The sequence below is a fragment of the Aedes albopictus genome, chromosome 1, assembly GCF_035046485.1.
Source record: "Aedes albopictus strain Foshan chromosome 1, AalbF5, whole genome shotgun sequence".
In the NCBI taxonomy this organism is placed as follows: Eukaryota; Metazoa; Arthropoda; class Insecta; order Diptera; family Culicidae; genus Aedes; species Aedes albopictus.
In genome coordinates this window covers 140,055,508-140,077,929 of record NC_085136.1, presented here as the reverse complement: position 1 = coordinate 140,077,929, position 22,422 = coordinate 140,055,508, and the positions used below count along the sequence as shown (strand labels likewise).

At 43.2% G+C, this 22,422-nt stretch overlaps 2 protein-coding genes across 2 annotated transcripts; both read left to right on the top strand.

The window, feature by feature from the left end:
• The first annotated feature begins 1,413 nt into the window (after positions 1-1,413).
• On the top strand, positions 1,414-5,753 carry LOC134285192 (uncharacterized). The gene is made up of 2 exons (XM_062845490.1): positions 1,414-1,916; positions 2,125-5,753. The coding sequence occupies exon 2, from the start codon at positions 2,531-2,533 to the stop codon at positions 5,381-5,383; it is 2,853 nt and encodes a 950-aa protein (XP_062701474.1). The 5' UTR covers positions 1,414-1,916; positions 2,125-2,530; the 3' UTR covers positions 5,384-5,753.
• A 619-nt stretch (positions 5,754-6,372) lies between these two features.
• Positions 6,373-17,776, top strand: LOC115260604 (odorant receptor 56a-like). Its single transcript, XM_029861619.2, has 5 exons — positions 6,373-7,512; positions 7,571-8,223; positions 16,777-16,878; positions 16,959-17,111; positions 17,183-17,776. The coding sequence occupies exons 1-5, from the start codon at positions 7,212-7,214 to the stop codon at positions 17,234-17,236; spliced, it is 1,263 nt and encodes a 420-aa protein (XP_029717479.2). The 5' UTR covers positions 6,373-7,211; the 3' UTR covers positions 17,237-17,776.
• Positions 17,777-22,422: the final 4,646 nt, after the last annotated feature.

Genomic DNA, 22,422 nt, shown 5'->3' with positions numbered 1-22,422 from the left:
TTGCCTGAGAAAAGGACAAGCTCTTCGCACCAGCTACCGCCATAGGAATGTGATCATCTAGGGTCAGGGCTGGTGCGGAGATATATCCGGGGTTTTCGGACCCCAAACCGGTATCTGGGATGGCAGCAACTTCTAAACGACCAGCGTGGAAAGGCGCAGCTTCCGGATTAAGGTTTGTAAATTTTGACGACATTCTGCAGTGATTTGAAGATAGTATTGCAGAGTATTCTACTATAGCGGGAGCTTCTTTGCTGGAGACAGCCGCTTGTGTCTGCTTGACAGACGAAAGCAATTGATTGGCAGGATTAAATTTGGGAGGGGAGAGCGATTTCCAGTGCATATTGTTTCAAGATTTCGTTGTATGGGCTGCTCACCGACCGCAGAGGAGGGTACGCCATCAACGGATTGGGGTAGGACGTCCCGGACAGTTTCCCGCAACCTGCCTCGCTTCTCTTGGAAGTGAGGGTGGTACTACACTTTCCCACTCCTCAATCCGGGCGTTGTTGTTGTTGTAATGAAGCGTGGTGTTGGTGAAGGTATTAGGCGAAGATAATGACGTGGATTTCGATTTAGTGTTTGGATCCATCTGGGGGTGGATTGTGAAATCGAATAGCATGCTCCTTCTCTGGTTCTGCTGTACCAACTGCTTCCTGGGAAGATTGGCTTGTCGTTCGTCTGGTCATGTACGGGCTTCTCTTGTTACTTGAGGATATTTTGGAAGCAGGTGACAGTCCTGTATGTTGTTGTTGTGGATAAGTTGTCCGTTTCGATTTCTTCTTAGTTGTTCCTTCAACTTCTGAATCGCTATTTGCCGACTTGTTTTGTTTGTTGTTTGTATTATCGAAAAACTTCTTCATGTTTTCTACCTGTGCTTCTAACTTTGCGATCTTCGTATCTTTTTCTTGGATGGTTTCCAGAAGTTTATCGATTTTTTCGTCCTTCTTTCTGCTTTCTTCCATGAATCGATCCAGTTTGTCTTCTATGGCTTCTTTTCGTTTCAATCGGATCACTTTTGATTCTGTTTGGTATATTTCACACTGTCGAGTACTGGGACGATGCTTGCCTTCGCAGTTTCGGCAGAAATATTCTTCTTCGCACACTTCTTTTTCTTTGTGGTCTTTCGAATAATTGTAGCACAGCTGAGGATTACCGCATCGTTGTCGTGGGTGTCCATATTCAAAGCATTTAAAGCACAACAGTGGATTTGGGTAGTAAGGCCGCGTCTCAACGTTGAGTAATCCGACCTTTACTGATTCTGGGTACACGGGTCTGTAAAAGGTCAAAATGATTGTTGGGGTGATTTCCTTGTTGCTTTTCTTGATTCTCCTCGCTGCGATCACTCCTTGATGTTCAAGTTCTGCTACGATGTATTCTTCGCTCTTCGTAATCAGATCGAAAGTTTATAACTAATGTGTATTGTACATACTTTGTGTGGTTACACCTTAGAGTGTATTCCGCAATCATTAATACGCGCCTAGATGATCGCGTACCTATGCGTACGCATACGCGTTTGCGCATAGTAATTGTCAAAAGCAAAAGACAAATAAAACAAACCGAGAGGTTCTCTTCTGATCGAGTACTCCAACGAATAACAAGTGTTTTATTACAGCTCCCGAGTGAAACCCAAAAATTCAATTACCCTGTTCAACCAGGTCCATCTCAAATATTAATATATTCTGATCAATCCGGTTACCAAAGTGAACGTTTAATTAGTTCTTGTGAACGGAACTCCGGATTTAATAGTGGCGACGAGGTAAAACTAAACGGTGGACGTTCTACCGTACGGGAGACGCGTGATTTTGGCCTCCCCAAACACCATCCACCAGCAGATAGCAGGAGGAAAATTTCATCTCCGGCGGGCTGGTGATTGATTGATTGCGGCGTCGACGCAACGGGGTTGCCGCAAAGGTAAAAAGGTAAAGTGAACGGTGAAAAGAAATTATTGAAAAAGCAAAGTTTTTCGGCGGATTTTTTTGTGATAATTCTGACACGCCATTTGCATTGGCGGCGTTATTTTGCGCAGAACAATAAAAAATAACCTTCTTTTACAGCAAATTGGCATTGATCGAACTAATTTAATTGTTTTTACAACCTATTAAAAGTGCTTTTTTCTTTTTATTTGAGTGAATAGCCATCTGCACAGTGGGAGCAATCGTGCGGCGATATTGGGCTGTTTCGTTCTGCTGGAAGCATTTCTGGTGCTGTTGCGTTTCGAAGGGTGGCGGTTTTCTTCCCGCCGGGTGACGACTGGTGCTTGGTTCGCTGGCATTGTGGTAAGAGTAACGTCGATCGGTGAGTAACAAAAACGTTTTTTTTTTCGACTTGTGTTTGAAGATTAGACTGGTGCACATTTTTCAATTGCATTGATAATTGTGACATTGTTGAAAAGTTGTTGACGTAGGACTACGCATAACTCAATATAAGTTCTATTTTTCAAAGAAGTTTCTAATATTAAAAAAATAATTTGCAATTAGTGTTGTGAACCTGTTTTTAAAGACTAAATTTGTTTTTTTGCCTGATTTTGGCAAATATGGCGTATGTGTTAAATCCTAATATTGAACCTTTCCGCAAAGGTCAATCTTTTTCCTCTTGGATTAAACGATTAGGATTTCATTTTCGAGTCAACAAGGTCAATGACGATCAAAAGAAAGATCAAATGTTTCTGTTAGGTGGAGATTACCTTTTTAGTATGGCGGACAAATTGTATCCGACCGAAGAAATGTTAGACGAAGTGTCTTATGAAATTTTAATTCAAAAGCTTAAGGAAAAACTTGACAAAACTGATTCAATTCTACTACAAAGGTATAATTTTAGTATGCAAGTTCAACAACCTGGGGAAACTGCAAGTGATTTCATTATTTCGCTTAAAGTTTTGGCGGAGCATTGTGAATTTGGTGACCAAAAGAATCGCCTTATAGTTGATCGTATTCTTGTTGGTTTAATTGATAATTCCCTTAAACATAGACTTTTAACTGAATATAGTTCGAAATTGACGTTAGCACATGTTGAAAACATTATCGCTTCTTGGGAAATGGCGGATATTCACACAAAAACTTTAAAGAACAATGACAATATTGACTTAGTGGCTTCAATTGATAATAGATATTCTTTTCATGATGGAAGACAATTGCCTGAACGTGTGATGACAAAAAGATCCCATGGTTTTTGTAGGGCAGTTAATAGTCATTTTGATTTTCGATCTGCAAAAGATCGCCATCACGCAGCAACATCCAAATTCCTGCAAGCTAGGCGTCGATGTCCACCATCTGGAACAATCCATAAGCGCAGAAGAATGGATGACACACGATGGACAATGGATCAACCTATCTGTGATTATTGCGGACGAAGAGGACACCTGCGAAGAAAGTGCTACAAACTCCAGGACGACTTGTGCGAAGAGGAAGTCAACTACATTCCTGAGACGTTTACCGATGATGCAGATGGACTGTCCGAGGAAGTTGATAGGCTAATGACCATCGATTGTGGTTCGGACGGTAGTGATTCAGTTGAACTAGAGTGTATGCATGTTTCTTCCTTTGAGAAAAGTGATCCCTGCCTACTGAATGTCTCTATTGAAGACAATCCTGTACAAATGGAGGTTGACAGTGGTTCCTCAGTTACAGTGATGGACAAAAATTCATTTAATTCTAAATTTGACATTCCTTTATTGAAAAGCTCTAAACAACTTGTTGTGGTAAATGGTTCCAGATTAAAGGTGTCTGGCGAAGTGGAAGTTAAGGTTGAACATAATAACAAAATTGCAAAATTAAATCTTTTAGTGATTGATTGTGATTACCAGTTCATTCCTTTATTGGGAAGACCATGGTTGGATGAATTTTGTCCCAACTGGAGAATTTTTTTTGGTGATTTGATGCCAGTGAACAATATTTTGAAAAATCAAAGCAAAACACTAATTGCTGATACAAATCCAAACTTTTCTGACATAGTTGTCAAGATTTCGACTAAAACTGTAAAACATTTTGAATCAGACTTGATTTTAACTCGTGAAGTGCCTGTTTTTAAACATTTTTATGACGTTCCCTTTTATTTTCGGGAGATTATTTTCAAATGTGATAATAGGTTTGATACAAAGAAGTCAATTATTACAATTAATACAAGACCCCAAGCAACTGCTGATATTTTGGACAATGTTAACAAACCGATCATTTCAACGAGTAATTTGTTGAATGCAGTGCTAGCCTCAAACAACAGTGTTGCCTTAATGGGCAATGCTGATGTTTGCTTACGATTTCGATCAAAAGTGTCCTTGCCTACGATATATGGTCGAGAACTGCAGAAAAGCTCTATGTTTGAGAACAACTCACCGGTTATTTTACTGGATATGGCAAAGCAGACGAAGCGTAATACATTTTTACTAAAGCTTTTAAACCTTTTACACCATGGTTGGTACGCTGACATTGAACAGTTTGGTGTTGCTTGTGGCCTTTGTGCAAGTTTGGCAATACTTCCAAATCTAAATATTAACAAACGCAAACCTTCCAAAACACCATTTAATGAGAAACACACAATTGATTTTCGCTTCAAGTACAGTGCCTTCTTATTGTTGGTGAGGAGTTTCTCTAAATGGGGGGAGGTAAATGATATAATAAAACCTTCATCTAAAATTGTTGATTTTTTAAGATTGCCGGACTTATTGTCGGACGATGGTATCTCTTTCAACTCACATTCTATTCGCACATGTATTCAAACACAAATAATAAAGAATTCTCCATACAATCCTGCTGAAAATGGTCAGAAAAATAGACTAGTAGAAACGGTAAAACATTTGCTCGAGAAGTTTTTCTTGATCCTAGGAACGAATAAGTTGAGTATTGAGATCCAGATAACTTTATTGTTTATTGGCTGTACAATCAATTGCGGGACACTGGAGGTTTATTTTCCTTCCATAGAGGTATTTGTTTGCAAATTAGGGATGTTGATTTTGGTTAGCAACCAAATCAATTACAAGCTGCATATACATGAAAAATGCAAAGTAACATCGTTTCTAAAAGGCTTTTCTAAAAACTCATTACAGATCGTGGTTGGTAATAGAGCACAGGTCATTGCTTATCCAAATCAAATCAGAGTCGTCGAGACTTTGGAAACTGTGGATGGACAAAGAAGTTCGGATCAGCCAAACCAGTACATGGAGGATACCAAGACTGGTCGGTCAATCCTGACTGTCGAACAACCCGTGATGCCTTCCGTGAAGAACGAGATCGATGTCGGGCAAATACCTGATCGAGGAATCCTGTCTGAAATAATAGATTGTAAAGCTAGAAAAAGAAAACATTTATCAATTATGGTTAGGTTTACTGGCCTACCCAGGCTTTCGAGAATAGTTAGTATAACGAGAATAAGAAATGATCTGATTTGTGAATAACTGTTCATTCTGATGTAAAGCTTCCCGAAGGGGGAAGGACTAATGTGTATTGTACATACTTTGTGTGGTTACACCTTAGAGTGTATTCCGCAATCATTAATACGCGCCTAGATGATCGCGTACCTATGCGTACGCATACGCGTTTGCGCATAGTAATTGTCAAAAGCAAAAGACAAATAAAACAAACCGAGAGGTTCTCTTCTGATCGAGTACTCCAACGAATAACAAGTGTTTTATTACAGCTCCCGAGTGAAACCCAAAAATTCAATTACCCTGTTCAACCAGGTCCATCTCAAATATTAATATATTCTGATCAATCCGGTTACCAAAGTGAACGTTTAATTAGTTCTTGTGAACGGAACTCCGGATTTAATAATAACACACAACGAATGGCTTGTTGGCCCATACGCATGAAACTTATGTTATCGCCTATTTAACCGGATTTGTCACAGGGTTCGTCGTCTAACGAGTTGCAGGTCCCTATGACTCTGCGCACTAGTAACCGGGGTAATGGAGGCGCACGGTTCTGGATATCACTAGAACGGAACCTTTCTATTCCTAATACCCTGGTATCAGTTGAGCACTGCTGCGTAACCAAACTACGCTGTAACACGTGATGTCACCGGTGACGTTACACTAGTCGAGGAACTTGGTTTGCCCGGGTGGCGTAGCACCGCTGCGGATTGAACAAAACGAAATAATTTTGGCACTGGGAGAAGCTGATTGAATGACCGATTGCTTCGGATACTCGACACGAACTGGGTAATTTTATTGACGCTCCAAAAGTGGATGATAACTGATCTGGCGGAATATTCAAAAATAACGCCCATCACGATACCAGAATCTTTTGTGTGCATGAAGCAAGTCACAACTATAACACATAAATCCTAAACCCTTAATCTTGCTGGATAAGCTATCTTGCCTAAGCACACTATATGGGTAATACAATCGATACTCAATCAGCTCTTGTCAGTAACCACTTCACAAACTTCAGTTAATACTCTACTCACCTCATCAACTCCACACAAAACCCATCCACTTGCATCGAATGGGCATCATCTTCTCGTAACAAGTAAACAGCCCTGACATTTCCAATATACTTCCCATGGCAGAATATCTTTAATCCGATCAGGAATTCAAATTGAGTTGGCCTGACACTGCTTTCAGCTTTACAATTCTACGACCAGTCAAGACCGACACATTCGGAAAGGTAAGAATGCACTCTCCTAACGGCCGGCCTAGGATAAATAAATGTCAATATCGGCCACACTTATCTTCCTGACCCGTTTCCACCACGTGTACGTTTCTCACACAGGGTTGGAATTCAACTTGGCAATTGAAGCTGCGTATGCCTGACCGTTTCCCATTTGACATCGTTGCCGTCGTAGGTCGTCGTCGCCATCCTCGTCGACAATCCATGATTACGAATCAGGTTCGATTATACTCACTTGCTTGCCAAGCGTTGGTTGGTTGTTGGGGCCTTTGTAAACGGATTCGCCTGCTGACTGAGCTCATATCCGTCCACACCCAGTCTTACAGCTAATCGCCATTGACGGATGCAGGATCCACTGCCGCCTCCGCTTCGCTTCCTTAGACATACAAACATGTTGAATATTTCAAAGCATTTACCTTCCCTAATGGTAGCGGTGCGGTGCGGTGGCCTCGGTTGGCATTGGTCCATGAAATCATCATCAAAGGGAGCATGCTAATTCGATTATAATTAGTGTTAATTGTCTCCTCCTGCCTAAATTGGTTCTCGGGCTTTGATAAGACGGCTTAGAGCGTGCTGCGGTCGCCGCAGTGTTTGACGAGCTAAGTGACAATCAACATGCAGCTCAAAGACGAATGGATCCAGGAGGACGACGTTTACGACAATCCGCTGCTCCGGTTGACCATCAACGGGCTCAAGTACTATGGGATTCTGCTGTACAAGAGCCAACCGTTCAAGAAGTTGAACTGCTTCCGGGGCGTTTGCTTCACGGCGTCCATGTTGGCATTTAACGTTACGCAGTATGTTAATCTGTACCAGGTGTGGGGGGACATCAGCCAAATGACGGCCAATGCCGCGACAACGCTTCTTTTTACGACGACCATTGTGAGGATTTTACATTTCTACTGGAATCGTGCTAGTAAGTTTTGCGTGATTGAATGGAATTTATAGGAATACACCAACGAAACGTATTGCAGGATTCAACAACGCCATAAAAGTCGCGGACGAAGGTGTCCAACATCTTCTTCGGTTTGGAAACGCTCCGGAGAAGGCGATTTTCTGGGATAACGTTCGATACATGAATCGTTTGACCGCTGCCTTTTGGATTTGTGCTTTGGTGACCGCTAACACCATGTGTGTTTACTCGTTGGTTCAGTATCACAGCCTCAAATCTATGGAACCATTCAACTCTACTAAGCCTTTTGACCCGCCCACTATTCTACGGTCATGGTATCCAACGGACAACATCATGGAGAGCTTCACCACAATTTACCTAATACAGCTGTACATCATGTACGTAGGGCAGCTCATCGTTCCCTGTTGGCATGTCTTCATGGTGAGCTTGATGCTGTATGCTCGAACTTCGTTAATGATTCTGAACTACAAGCTGGCGAACTTGGAAATGTATGCAGTATCGGGAATGCGAAGTGGACGTAAACTGAAACTTGTCAAAGATCCGGAAGAGGAACGTTGCAACGAAAGAAAGGAATTGATTGTGGAATGCATTCAACAGCAGCACAAGATCTTCGAGTATACTCGAGAGTTGGAGGCATTGACACGCGGTGCTATGTTCATGGATTTTGTGGTGTTCTCGGTGTTGCTATGTGCACTACTGTTCGAAGCATCATCGGTAAGTATTTGATAATTCGGGAATACGAATTCTTTTCGAGGTGGCTGCACATTAGTTACATAAAAATTGAGCCCAAACACAATGACAACGGCAAACCGGTAAGAATTGAACGGAAAATTTACAATGCTTGGAGCTTTCTGGGTTTATCCAGTAAAAAAAAAACATCTTTTGATCCTTCCGGGATTTGTCAAGAAGTAACGAAGGGGAGTTCGACTGGAATTTGGTATTACGTGGGTTTCGGCTTCTCAGTCATGAATTTTGCGTCGACTAATTGGTTATCTTCGCCCATGTCAAGAAGTTTCTTAAGATATTCCTCGAGAAGTTTCTTTCAGTATTTTTTCAGGAATTCCATACGGAAATCCGGAATGAATCCTTCTCACAGGATTGCCCCAGGCGATCATTCCAGAATTCCTCCAGGAGTGTTCATTTCCGGAATTATCGAAAAATGCTTTTCTTGATTTTTTTTTAATTCCTCCAGGAATTTCTTCAGCGATTTCATTAAGGCTTCCATTTGGAATTCCTCCAGGTGTTCAATCAGGAATTCTATGAATTTCTTCCACGATTCCCTCAACAGTTCTAGGATTCCTCAGATATTCCTTCCGGGATTCCTTCAGGATCTTTTTTTCCGATATGAATTCCTTGCGAAATCCCGTTTGGAATCCTTGGAAAAAGCCCGGGAAGAATTCCCGATAGGAATTAATAGAGAAATCTCGAGAGGTATCCCGTTTGGAATGCCTGGAGGAATCCCGGGAGTAACTCCTGGAAGAATCCCTGGAGCAATTCTTGGAAGAATCCCGGGAGGAATTCCTGGATGAATCCCTGGAACAATTCCTGGAAGAATCCCGGGAGGAATTCCTGAAGGGATCCCGGGAGGCATTCCTTTAGTGAATCCCAATTGGAATTCCTGGAGGAATCCTGGGAAAACAAACTCCTGGAGGAATCCCAAATTGGAATTCCTTGAAGAATCTTGGGAGAAATTCCTGAAGGAATCCTGGGAGGAATTCCTCTAGTGAATCCCAATTGGAATTCCTGGAGGAATCCCGAGAGGAATTTCTGTAGGAATCCCTGGAGGAACTCCTGGAGTAACATCCGGAGGAATCCCAAAAGGCACTCCGGGAGCAATCCCAATTGTAATTTCGGGAGGAATTCCTCAAGGAGTCCCAATATCCAAGAATAATATCGGGAAGAACTTCTGGATGAATCTCTTAAAGAAATTCTGGAGGAATCCCAATTTGAATTTCTGGAGGAATCCCAATTTGAATTCCTGGAGGAATCTCGAGAGGAATTCCTGGAAGATTCCCGAGAGAAATTTCTGGAGGAATCCAGGAAGGAGTTCCTGGAGGAATCCTTGGCGGAATTGCTGGACGGTAGCTCATGGAGAAATCCCAAAAGAAACTCCTGGAGAAATCCCAGAAGGAACTTCTGCAGGATTTCTGAAAAGTGTACCTAAAGGTCTCAAAATAATGGAAGTCTTGGAGAAATCATTGGACGAATTCTTGAAGGAGCTCCTGGAGAAATCCGGGGAAAACTCCTGGGGGAATCTCAGGAGGAATTCCTTGAGAAATTCTGGTAGAAATTCCTTGAGAAATTCTGGTAGGAATTCCTGGAAGAATCGCGAGAGGAATACATGGAGGAATCCTGAGAGGAAATTCTGGAGAAATCCCGAGAAGAATCCCAGGAGGAATCCCGAGAGGAACTTCTGGAGGAACTCCTGGAGGAACTCGTGGAAGAACTCCTGGAGGAATTCCTGAAGGAACTCCTGGAGGAACTCCTGGAGGATCTCCTGGAGGATCTCCTGGAGGATCTCCTGGAGGAACTCCTGGAGGAACTCCTGGAGGAACTCCTGGAGGAACTCCTGGAGGAACTCCTGGAGGAACTCCTGGAGGAACTCCTGGAGGAACTCCTGGAGGAACTCCTGGAGGAACTCCTGGAGGAACTCCTGGAGGAACTCCTGGAGGAACTCCTGGAGGAACTCCTGGAGGAACTCCTGGAGGAACTCCTGGAGGAACTCCTGGAGGAACTCCTGGAGGAACTCCTGGAGGAACTCCTGGAGGAACTCCTGGAGGAACTCCTGGAGGAACTCCTGGAGGAACTCCTGGAGGAACTCCTGGAGGAACTCCTGGAAGAACTCCTGGAGGAACTCCTGGAAGAACTCCTGGAGGAACTCCTGGAGGAACTCCTGGAGGAACTCCTGGAGGAACTCCTGGAGGAACTCCTGGAGGAACTCCTGGAGGAACTCCTGGAGGAACTCCTGGAGGAACTCCTGGAGGAACTCCTGGAGGAACTCCTGGAGGAACTCCTGGAGGAACTCCTGGAGGAACTCCTGGAGGAACTCCTGGAGGAACTCCTGGAAGAACTCCTGGAAGAACTCCTGGAGGAACTCCTGGAGGAACTCCTGAAGGAATCCCAATTGGAATTCCTTACGGAAAAAAAGACGCGGACACCGTCTTCAGCCAAAGGCTGTACAGACTGAATTTTAACTTAACACTAGACAAGGAACAAACACGGAGCATGCACCAGTGGATACGGAGACGAAACTATTCTCACGAAAAGTTTCATCGCCCGGAGTGGGAATCGAACCCTCACCCCACAGCATGGTGCGATTAGTAGCTTGGTGACCCAAACCGCGCGGCTAGGAGGCTCCACACGAACCAAACCACATGAAAAACCGAAGAAATTATTAAGATTTTTGAAATTTCGAAGCAATTCCAGGCGCCAGAGGTTCAGCCAGAACTGCTAGACAAGGAAGCCATCAAGCGGATTCCGTTGGAGAAACTTTGGACAAACTCACGAAGCCTACCAGCGGAAGGAAGCAAATCGCTGCCATTGGCTAAGAGGGCAGGGAAACTACAATTCCTGGGCCTTCACAATCAAAATGGTGATGGTCCGAGAAGGTTCATGGGTGTCCAACGGAAGAGCTGTCGGAGTGTGCGCTCGCAACCATTTGCTTATGCATCGATGTCCAAAACGTTGCAACGGCCAAGGAAGTATGTGACAGTTTGAAGACTGCATTCCAGGACAGTGGGGGAATTAAGACAACTTTGGCTATTGATCGGAGTAAAGTTAATGGATTTTGTGCTACGGTGTAGGATTACGTAAACCAGCTGATGTCCACCAGGCACAAAGTAGTGCAAATTGGCTTCCATGTGAACAATCGGTGGATGTCTAGCATTTTGCTGAAGAGCTTACCGAAGTAATACGAGCCCATGATCATGGGCTTTTAAGCGTCCGGGATCCAAATGTGAGCGGATACGCGCGAACATTCTGTAGGACGTGAAGTGGCCTGACGACTCTGTTGGAAGTAAGTCTGGACGGAAGATCCACGTGAAGCGTTTCCAGTGTAACCAGCCGGGTCATTACGTCTCAGAGAGTTAGCGAGAAGTTGAGTTGGAACCTCGAGGACACCGCAGACGTGGGCAACAAGCACCGAAAAAGTTCGACAGACACTCAACGTTCATTGTACATACGAGATCGTCGTGACAGTCCGGGTGAGTGAATATGTTTGAATGTGTAGCGAAAAAGCAATCCTGAAAGAAGCAGAAGAGATGAGTGAGAGCGTCATAGTCGCAAACAACATGAAGACACTAGTCCAAGACACGACCACCAGACCAGGTAGTTATTAAAGTCGGCTTGGGTGATGCAACCGAAGTGCTCAATGTTTCGGAAACGATCTGCTTTCCGGAACTGGCGATGGATCTCCAAGGAACTTTTCGACCAGACCGATCGAATTGTGCCTGTTGGTGATAAGCAAGGCTGACTCCGCCAAACCGAGAGAAACGTATCGTGCGTCGCGACGCCGCTAATACACACAGTTTAAAGCAACTTCGCAATACAGTCCGTGGTGTGCAAATCGACGAATCCGATAAGCCGACGTGCATTCCATCATTATTGGCAAGGAAACGCCAACGCCAACCGTTCAGGGGCCAGGGCAGCAGATGTGTTGGAACTCGTTCACAGCGATCTGTGTGGTCCCGTGGAAACGACTTCCTTAGGAGGCAGAAAGTACTTTCTTACCTTCGCTGACGATTGCAGCAGGAAGTGCTTCATCTACTTTATTTGATCGAAGACAGAAGAGCTGGATACTTCAAGGATTCTTCAAGCATATGCAGAGACCCAAACATGTTAGCGGTTATCATCAGAAGTGATAGCGATACCGAGTGACATGAAACAATATTTGACGAAATGCGGAATCCAGCACGAATCCTGTGTCCCGCATAATCCAGAGTAAAATGGTTTGGTCGAATGGATGAGCCGGATACTCGTAGAGCATGCTCGTTGTCCCCAGTTCGACGCGGAATTGTCGCCGAATGTACCAAACCGGATAAAGCATTCGTGGTCAATGCAGTCAGCAGTTTCAACAGCAACACGGGAGAAGCTCACTGGACGGCAGCTTAACGCAATCTGAGGTACCTGAAAGGAACGCAGGATATGCAGTTAGTCTACAGTAGCGAGAGTGAAGAACGGTTGACGGGCTTGGTGATCTAGTGGTTACCGTTTCTGACTCATACGCAAAATCTCCATGATTCTGCGTAGTTTGCTGGACTCCTACGGTGGGTTAGTCACTGCTCAGACGGGTCAGCTGGATGTTTATTTAACCATGAAATTGGTTGAATTGAAGTTGTGAAGAGCGAAGAAGATAGAAAACAGTAGTTCGCGAAGTGATGTAAAAGCAATGAAGAGAGGGGAAGTTAAGTGGTTCGGCGCAGAACTGGGAGTGATTCCATTTTGGAAAGCCGGGTCACTACCAAGGACGACGGATGTAAGATCCGTGACGCTACCGGCTCATTGGCGGTAGTAGGAGAGCGATCCAGCCTGTACCAGCTGAAGCTAGCGAAGTCGTCGAAGAAAGCTCAAGGTAAGATACTGATTTCCATGACAGTAGAAAGGAAGTCCAGGAAGGTTTTGGACCTGATCCACACTGATCTGTGCCGACACTCGGCGTTAAGCGGCTTCTGAGGAAGATTATTGATGACTTTTGCCGCTTCACCGTCGCACAGTGCTGCGCCCCATAGACAAAAGTGAAAAAATCGACTTCAAAATTTTGTTCAATCTAGTATGCCATGCTGTTCATACATGCTTGAGGTATGATGCTCGACCATTATAAGCTTGAAAATCATGTTTATTATACCAAAAAATCCTAGATTACCAAACAGTGTTTTCGTTGTCCATAGAAAAATAATATTTTATAAAACAAAGTCATCTTTGGCCTAGCTCAACATAATTAAAGTTTAAGTTTTTAGTGAAAATCAAAATGGAAGGTCTACAACACATCAGTAGAATCTATTTTTTCGTTTGGCACGGCAACATGTTTTGATATTTGTGAAAATAGAATGTCATAATGTAAGTACTATATGGCGTAGAGGAAAAACGACCCCAAAATTCAAATCGATGAAACAAAAAATGACCTCAAAAGACCTCTCTGAATTTTTCACCATGTTTTCTTCATAGTGTCCGCTGAATACTGAATTCGACTCCAGCTGCTTTTATTCGCTAACTTGTTAGTTATAGAGCTTTTTCCGAATGGTGTTGTTATAGTCAAAATCGAAGATATTTTCAATCAAATGTTCTTTTCTGATCCATACAAACGAAAAATGTATCAGTTTATATTGTTCCCTCGTTTCCTTATGAAACTGCTGATTTCTATGAAGAATTTGTGGGTAAACTTCAACGATTTCTCCAGTTTTAAAGTATGAAACTGGACAATAAATGGCCAAACGCACGACCTTCAAGAAACAAAATGTTCAATGAGAATAAAGTTTGGTGAATAAGTCATTCTTGCAATTACCTTTTTTATTATGATCTATATGTTTATATAGTTGCCCAAACTGCATTCTAGGAAAAAAAAAAACAGTAAGATTTACAAAAAATTGCATTTAAGACACTTAAGCGATTATGATATATGCATAGGACATTTATGCAAATTGTAGCTTTTATCAAGTTTGTCAACTTTACCAAAGACACCATACGCGCCAACTTGTGACGTAGTTGGGGGGGCAAGGCCTCTCAAAATCAATAAAATTCGGATAATATCGACGCAGCTCATCTAGTTTAGGCATATTTACGTGAAAACTAGTGCATTGAGCTGAAAAAAGTTGAATATTGTCCAATTTTTGAGAGCTTCGCCCCCCCAACTACGTCACAAGTTGGCGCGTATGAAAGACACTATTGAGAAAAAATGTATGGTACGTTAGTTATGATTTTTGTCCTGCAGTTCCATACATTCGCAGCACTGTGCGTCGTTTACCTGCTCGAGAAGAAGTCAGAAGCGCCGGAGAAAGTGATTGAGTACGTTCAGTACGCGAAAAACCTTTTCGACCGAAAGCCGCGTATTTTTCGCTTAGACGGCAGAAGCAAGTGCGCGGACAATGGGCTGCGTGACTTTTTCGCTAATGAGGGCATCTAGGCGCAGTACAAAACGCTATATTCGCCACTGAAAAACGGCATAGCTGAGCGACAATATCGGTCGCTCGATGCCGGCGTACCCAAGCGGTATCGGGACGAGACCGTGTTTACGGCTGCTTATTTGCAGAACCGATTCCCATCGTGATCAGTGGAGAAGACTCCCAAGTAGCACACAGGTCACAAAGAAGTGTCGACAGCGCAGGTTTTTGGTTGTAAAGGAGCTTCTTCTTCTTTATGGCTCTACGTCCCCATTAGGACTTGGACTGCCTCGCTTCAACTTAGTGTTCTTTGAGCACTTCCACAGTTATTAATTGAAGGGCTTTCTTTGCCTGCCATTGCATGAATTTGTATATTGTGAGGCAAGGACAATGATACACTATGCCCAGGGAGTCGAGAAAATTTTCCCAACCGGAACGGGAATCGTACCCGCCGTCTCCGGATTGGCGGTCCATAGCCTTAACTACTAGGCTAACTGGAGACCCCCAGGAGCTACATTCATGTAATTCTAACTCAAACACAGAATCACTTGAAAATAACTCGTGTCCAACCAAAAACACGCGCCGTCGACACTCCTTTGTGACTTGTGTGTTGCTTGGGCACCATATGGCAGATGGTACGGGTGACAACCAGTACTTGGTCACCTGAAAGTATACGGTTGCTCCGCCTACTTACACATTCCCAATGTCAAGCGAGAAAGTTTGATTGCAAAACGAGGAAGTTGCGATTCATCGAGTGCTCGGATGTCCACAAGGGGTACCATTTCGTCGACACGTCGACGGCAATGTCACTATTAGCGAACTAGAAGACTACCACAGTACGAACGATTCTAATCCGAACGATGATCTCCTCGCGCTGAAGGAGGAGGACGAAGAAAAGAGTGGACAAAATCGTGAAGAACCTGAAGAAGTCAACATTCCAAGAGGCAGTCCCGATGAAGACTTGTGGAGATCGGCGATGGACAGCAAAATCCAATCGCACAAACCGAACGGGACATGAGAGTTGGTGCCGCTGCCAAAAGGCAAGAAGGTTTAATGCAGCCGTTGGATCTACAAAGGTAAGCGAAACGAATCCAATGAAGTAGTTCACTACCAGACGCGGATCATTGCCAAGAGGTTCTCACACCACTTAGGCGTTGATGTCAACGAAGTATTCGCCTGTGTACGTCACTCTACGGGTTCTGCTATCCCTGGCCGCAAGGACAGCAATGGCGCTGAATCAACTTGTGCACCGCGTATCTCTATGAAGAGATCTACATGCGCCATTCTCCTGGATACGAAGTTCACTGCAAGAAGGAGACTGTTTGCTGTCTTCAAAAGAGTATTCATGGGCTAAACCAGTCATTCCGGTGGTATTGGAACCGGAAGTTAACCAGTGTTCTAACTGGCATGGGATTTCATGCGAGCACATCGGATTTATGCTTATTCGTGGCAACCAAAACTGAAATGTAAAAGTACATGATCGTGTACGTTGACGACATTCTCGTCGGATCTAAGAGAGAAGATTAGATAAATCTCGTTCAAGACCAGCTTTGTCAGAATTTCGACCTTGTTGACCTTGAATGGAGTTGGTCGTTCTCCGTGAGTACGGCGTGTTCAGTGTTATTTCGACCAACTACATTAAGAATCTGGTTGACAGGACAGGCTTCAGTAAAGCGAAGACAGCCAAAAACACCCATGGATTCGAGCTGGACCGTTACGAAACGCGTGGTGCGAAAAGTACATCCTGGATAGAAACATGACAGGATTGGTAGCATATTCGGATTCGGATTGGGTAAGAGACCGAAGCACATGGATGTCGACAACCGGCTACGTGGTGTTCTACGGCGGATGAGCTGTTTACTGGGCCAGACGTCGGCAGAGTTCCGTGAAACTTTCGACGTTTGGAGTCGAGTATGCGCTTAGTAAACTCTGCCTGTCAACACTCATACAGTCTCACGAAGATCCCACGGGGAAATAGAGGCTTTTGAAGGTGTTCAAGAGTTGCAGGCGTTTGTTTTGGAAGCTTAATTAGGGTATCTAACAGATTTCACTGAGTATCAAGGGTGGTTTCAGGCAAGATCTATGAGTGTTCAGCAGAAGTTCTAGGTATCTACCGTACAAAAAAGGTTTTCTGTTTTATAAATTGAACCGTCCATATCTTTTTATCTTGTAGACGGACTCGTTTGTGCAGATATTCATAGACATTTGCTACATTATGACCATGACCGCTATACTGTTCCTCTACTACTGGCACGCCAACGAGATCCACTATCATGTGAGTAAATTTCCTTCCATTCAAAGCATATAATTTTGACTGCCAAAAAGACTACCCTGCCATAAAATTCCTTCTTCCAGGCCAACCTTCTCTCCAGTTCGGCTTTCATGAACGACTGGTACAACTATCCCCGCTCGGTTAACCGCCATTTGATCACCTCCATCTGCTACAGCAACAAGCCGCTTAACATGAAAGCCTTCATTGTTTCGATGTCGCTGGATACTTTCCTGGCGGTAGGGAAAGCAATTTTCGCTAAACCGAACCACTTCAGTGAACTTTGTGCTTTGCGTTCTCATCCTTGCAGATTCTCCGAGCTTCTTACAGCTATTTCACGATCCTGAAGCAAGCTGCCGGCTAATTGGCTTGGATTCCCACTCGAGGCCGCACTACATATACTAAGTGCAAACTGTTTATTCATCAACGGAGGACCAACAACAACGAAAACAGCATCCCACTTCAACGGCACTCCGCCCGGTCCGGATTGCGAGCGAACTCTGTTACTAATTCATTTAATTAAACAATAGCACCTGTTTTCGCACAAAGTACCAACCCTCTATATCACCAAAGTGGCAGCAGCAGTGGCACTTGTAACCGAAATGGGTTTCCCCGAAAGGAGTAGAAAGAGAGACATCACAATGACACCACCGTCGTCGTCGTCCTAGCCATTCTGGGGGATAACTTACCGTTTCGAGGAAAAATCTGACGGGTGGACGTAGGATCTAAAAGGCGGCAAGTTCTCTCAACACCCGACAACCAACGCGGCGATGAAGACGAAGACGGCGACGAGAGCTTTTCATTATTTATAATTTATGAATGCACAGAAATAGTGCACGTTGTTAGAGTTGGTGTAGCGCATTCTTCTTTCCACAATACTACTTTTTTCATTGGCATTACCACTACAAAAGCCTTCAAAATGTTTTAATGATCACAGCCCAAGATCGATAGTTAAATAGATAGAGCTGAACAGTTCAACGACCAAGTACAAGTCTGTTAGAACAACATATACCAAATGTGTTATAAAATGTTACGCTAAGCTCTTCGGCACCTGATACCCTTTGACATTTGATACTCCAGCTTTCTCCGATAGTTCCCGCCGGTAGATCTACCCTACCCGAAGAAGAGTTTCCCGATATTGGAAGTTCTTCTGAAACCGAAACTTCCCGGGCAAGTACTAAAATCGGTCCTGATTCCGATTAGAGACGACTTCTAGCTCAACGAACGAGATCACGGAGCGATGAAAGAGCTGCACCTTATAAGGACACACGGAAGTTCTACGAGAAGCTGAACCGCTCGCGCAGAGGCTTTGTGTCACAAGCCGACATGTGCCGAGATAATCACGGAAATATTCTCACGAGCGAGCATGAGGTGGTCGAGAGGTGGCGGCAGCATTACGATGAGCACCTCAATGGCGACGTTGCAAGCACCGAAGGTGACGCGGTAACAGATCTAGGAGTACGTGCGCAGGGCGAAAGATTTCCAGCTCCTAAGCTCCAAGAGATTGAAGAGGGGGTTAGCCGGTTGAAAAACAACAAAGCCGCAGGAGCAGATCAACCAAGCGAGTTACTAAAACACGGTGGAGAAGCACTGGTGAGAGTAAAACACTGGGTCATTACCAAGATTTGGGAAGTATTACCGGAGGAGTGGATGGAAGGTATCGTGTGTCCCATCTACAAAAAATGCGAAAAGTTGGATTGCGGGTACTATCGCGCTACTACTGAGCACTGCCTACAAGGTACTCTCTCAAATTTTATACCGCCATCTATCACCGATTGCAAGAGAGTTCGTGGGGCAATACCATGCTGGATTCATGGGTGAACGCGCTACAACGGACCAGATGTTCGCCATCCGCCAGGTGTTGCAGAAATGCCGCGAATACAACGTGCCCACACATCACTTGTTTATCGATTTCAAATCGGCGTATGATACAATCGATCGAGAACAGCTATGGCAGATTATGCACGAATACGGATTCCCGGATAAACTGATACAGTTGATCAAGGCGACGATGGATCGAGTGATGTGCGTAGTTCGAGTATCAGGGACACTCTCGAGTCCCTTTGAATCTCGCAGAGGATTACAGCAAGGTGATGGTCTTTCGTGCTTGCTGTTCAACATTGCATTAGAAGGTGTAATAAGAGGAGCGGGGATAAACACGAGTGGGACGATTTTCACGAAGTCCATTCAGCTGCTTGGTTTCGTTGATGATATTGATATTATTGCTCGTAAATTTGAGACGATGGCGGAAATGTACATCCGAATAAAGAGTGAAGCCAGGCGATTCGGATTAGTCAATAATGTGTTGAAGACCAAGAACATGATGGCAAAGGGCACCAGGGAGGAATCACCGCGCCCGCCACCTCGAATTTATATCGACGGTGATGAAATCGAGGCGGTTGAAGAATTCGTGTACTTGGTCACTTGGTCACTGGTGACCGCCAACAACGACACCAGCAGAGAAATTCAGAGGCGCATTGTGGGAGGAAATCGTGCTTACTTTGGACTCCGCAGAACTCTACGATCGAATAAAGTTCGCCGTAACACGAAGTTAGCTATCTACAAAACGCTGATTAGACCGGTAGTCCTCTATGGGCACGAAACATGGACCCTACGTGCAGAGGATCAACGCGCCCTTGGAGTTTTCGAACGGAAGGTGTTGCGTACCATCTACGGCGGAGTGCAGATGGAAGACGGGACATGGAGAAGGCGAATGAACCACGAGCTGCATCAGCTGCTGAGAGAACCAACCATCGTCCACACTGCGAAAATCGGGAGGCTACGGTGGACGGGTCACTTCATCAGGATGTCGGATAGCAACCCGACTAAAATGGTTCTCCCCAAGTAACACAGAAAACATCTTTTGAATTAGGATTTAAAAAAGATGTTTTATATATGGATTATAAGTGCAATTCAAAACATCTTTAGTTGAAAACATGTTCTTACTAAGTCCAGCGACAACCAGCGTTTAAATAATGTTATCAATATACTTTTAAGTTGCTTCAACGTTTGAAATACATAAAATAGACACGTCAAAGATACTATCACTTTTGTCCTAATGACATGTTCTGTGAAACTTCAATAGAACATAATTTATACTTGACATACTGAACATGTTATTTTTACGTCGAAAGTACGTTGATGGTATACAAATTTCCAGTCTTTACCACTTCTTAAATTTAGATGTTTCATAACATCTCCCATGAGAATTTTAATTTAGTGCCAAATAATGATCATGCTCGCTCAGTTCCAATATTTGTCGTCAATATAGTTAGCGGACAACATTTCACAATAGCTGATGAAATTTTGCACACGTATAGCGCACGAAGAAGAGCTTGGTAACCTGGTAGTATTTCGACATCAGCCTTGTAGTATATAATCATCAACCGACACTTTACCAAGCCTAAGTGCAAAACACTCGAGATCAGGAGCTCAATTTAACTAATTCACTTACCTGGAAATACACTTTTTTTGTTCACAACCCCAACGCAAACCGCAAAAATATTCCTAAAACTAAACTCACAGGATTGACAATCGACCTGTTTGTTTTGATTTTACTAGCTGCCTTTCATATATGATTATGTTTTATTATTGTTGGAACAAGGTATTCAGCACCAGTCAAAAACAACTTTCAACTACATACTACAACTTCTTTGGGTGGTTGTTTAAAATACGCCGCGAAGATGTTATTTCAAGGTAATTCAATGATAAACAAAAGAGCATGTTACAAAGATGTTAAAAAGATGTAGTTTAAACTCATTACAGGATCGTTATTTATTAGACGATCAATGATAAATTTGAGACTAACTAACAGTGCCTTCTAAAAAATTATACATTTTTATATCAAATTAAAAGTATATTGGAATTTTATACATTATAATTTTGGATAGATAAAATTGGGACATTATTGATGTCTTCTTTCTTAAAACTATAACATAAGAAATGCTTCTTTCGAAAATATTTTCTGTTCCAACACTTTTTGACGGCACTGTCATAGAATGCCACCATGTTACTCTTCATGTAAACTTGATTCCACATTATTCAATATGTAGAAAAACTGACCGTATATTTAAAACATCAAACATCTGATTGAAGGCGCTTGAATTTATGGTCAATGAAATCTTTAATTTCACCATAAATCTGGGCTCGTACAAAAGATTTCATCACGGTACTGGGAAATGACAACATGATTATTAGATCAAAATAACTTGGGAACTTAAAAAATAATGTTTGGCCATTAGCATTTCGTAGAGGAGAAGCTAAAAGGATAGTTTATTTTTGTTTTGAACTGCAGCGGCAAACATCATACAAGGATTTTCATTTGGTAATAACTTAGTTCCTGCTAACATGATCAGAACAAGTAGGTATTGCCAATACTTTTGAATACTTCTCAAATACATATAGCTATGTTCTGACGATGTACTGAAAAACATCTTATATAACATCAAAGATGTTGTATAATCCGCCATTTTTTTGAATACTTCTCAAATACATATAGCTATGTTCTGACGATGTACTGAAAAACATCTTATATAACATCAAAGATGTTGTATAATCCGCCATTTTTTGCGCTTTTTCGGTGATATAAGTGTATGAATTTAAGTTTTTTGCATTCATGGCCTAACATGGAGATTTGTATTAAGTGCGTATTTTATACACTTATACAACAAAATGTGTTACTTGGGTCGAGAGTGCGGAACTGGAGACAAACAGCCATGGACCGAGTGGAATGGAGGCGGCTACTATGTACAGCAGAGACCACCCCGGCCTTAGCCTGATCGGTAAGGTAAGTCTAACTCACAGATGCCCTGACGACCAAACTCCGGTTCTTCTTTGCTCGATCTACTCGGACAGTCTTCGGCGATTGGTCTGCTTAATGCCGACAAAGCACGTGTCGTTTGGCAAGATCGACAAACAACGTGTGTCATTTAGCTCTCCAGTTTCACGTGCACTCCTCGGATACTCCCTGGCATTGAATCTATCCTACTCTGGCAGAGAATTTCCGACGTTGAAAGGTCTCCCGAAACCCGACCAAGAGTCACTTAGACTTACACTTTTTTCGCTCACGGCTCAGGTGGTCCTCGGCGAAGGATCTATCATACGCTTTGAGAGAGCTACTGTGGATTAAGCTATTGCTCTTATGAACGCGTTTTTCACGTCAAGAGTGACAATCGCACAATAGGGTAAATGTACCAATAGTGGTGCTATTAGTAGCTCCTTGTAGAAAAATAATTGAATAAAATTGATAATACCACAAAATAAGAAGTCTGAAAACGTTAATCGGTAGTTTTTCACTTAAATTTGCTAGGAAAAATGTAAAAACCATTGTTTTATTCAGTTTTTGCTAATGAATCACTTGCACCAACTATAGGTACACGGTTCCTATTATGGAGGTAAAATTTAACATTGGTTCCTATAGTGGCGCATCCCATTGAATTCTTATGGAACCCACCACTATAGGAACACTACCACCACTATAGGTGCAAAGGAGCAAAAAATTGAGGGAAAATAATTGTTTAAAATAGGTTTTTCGACAAATCCTGAACACAA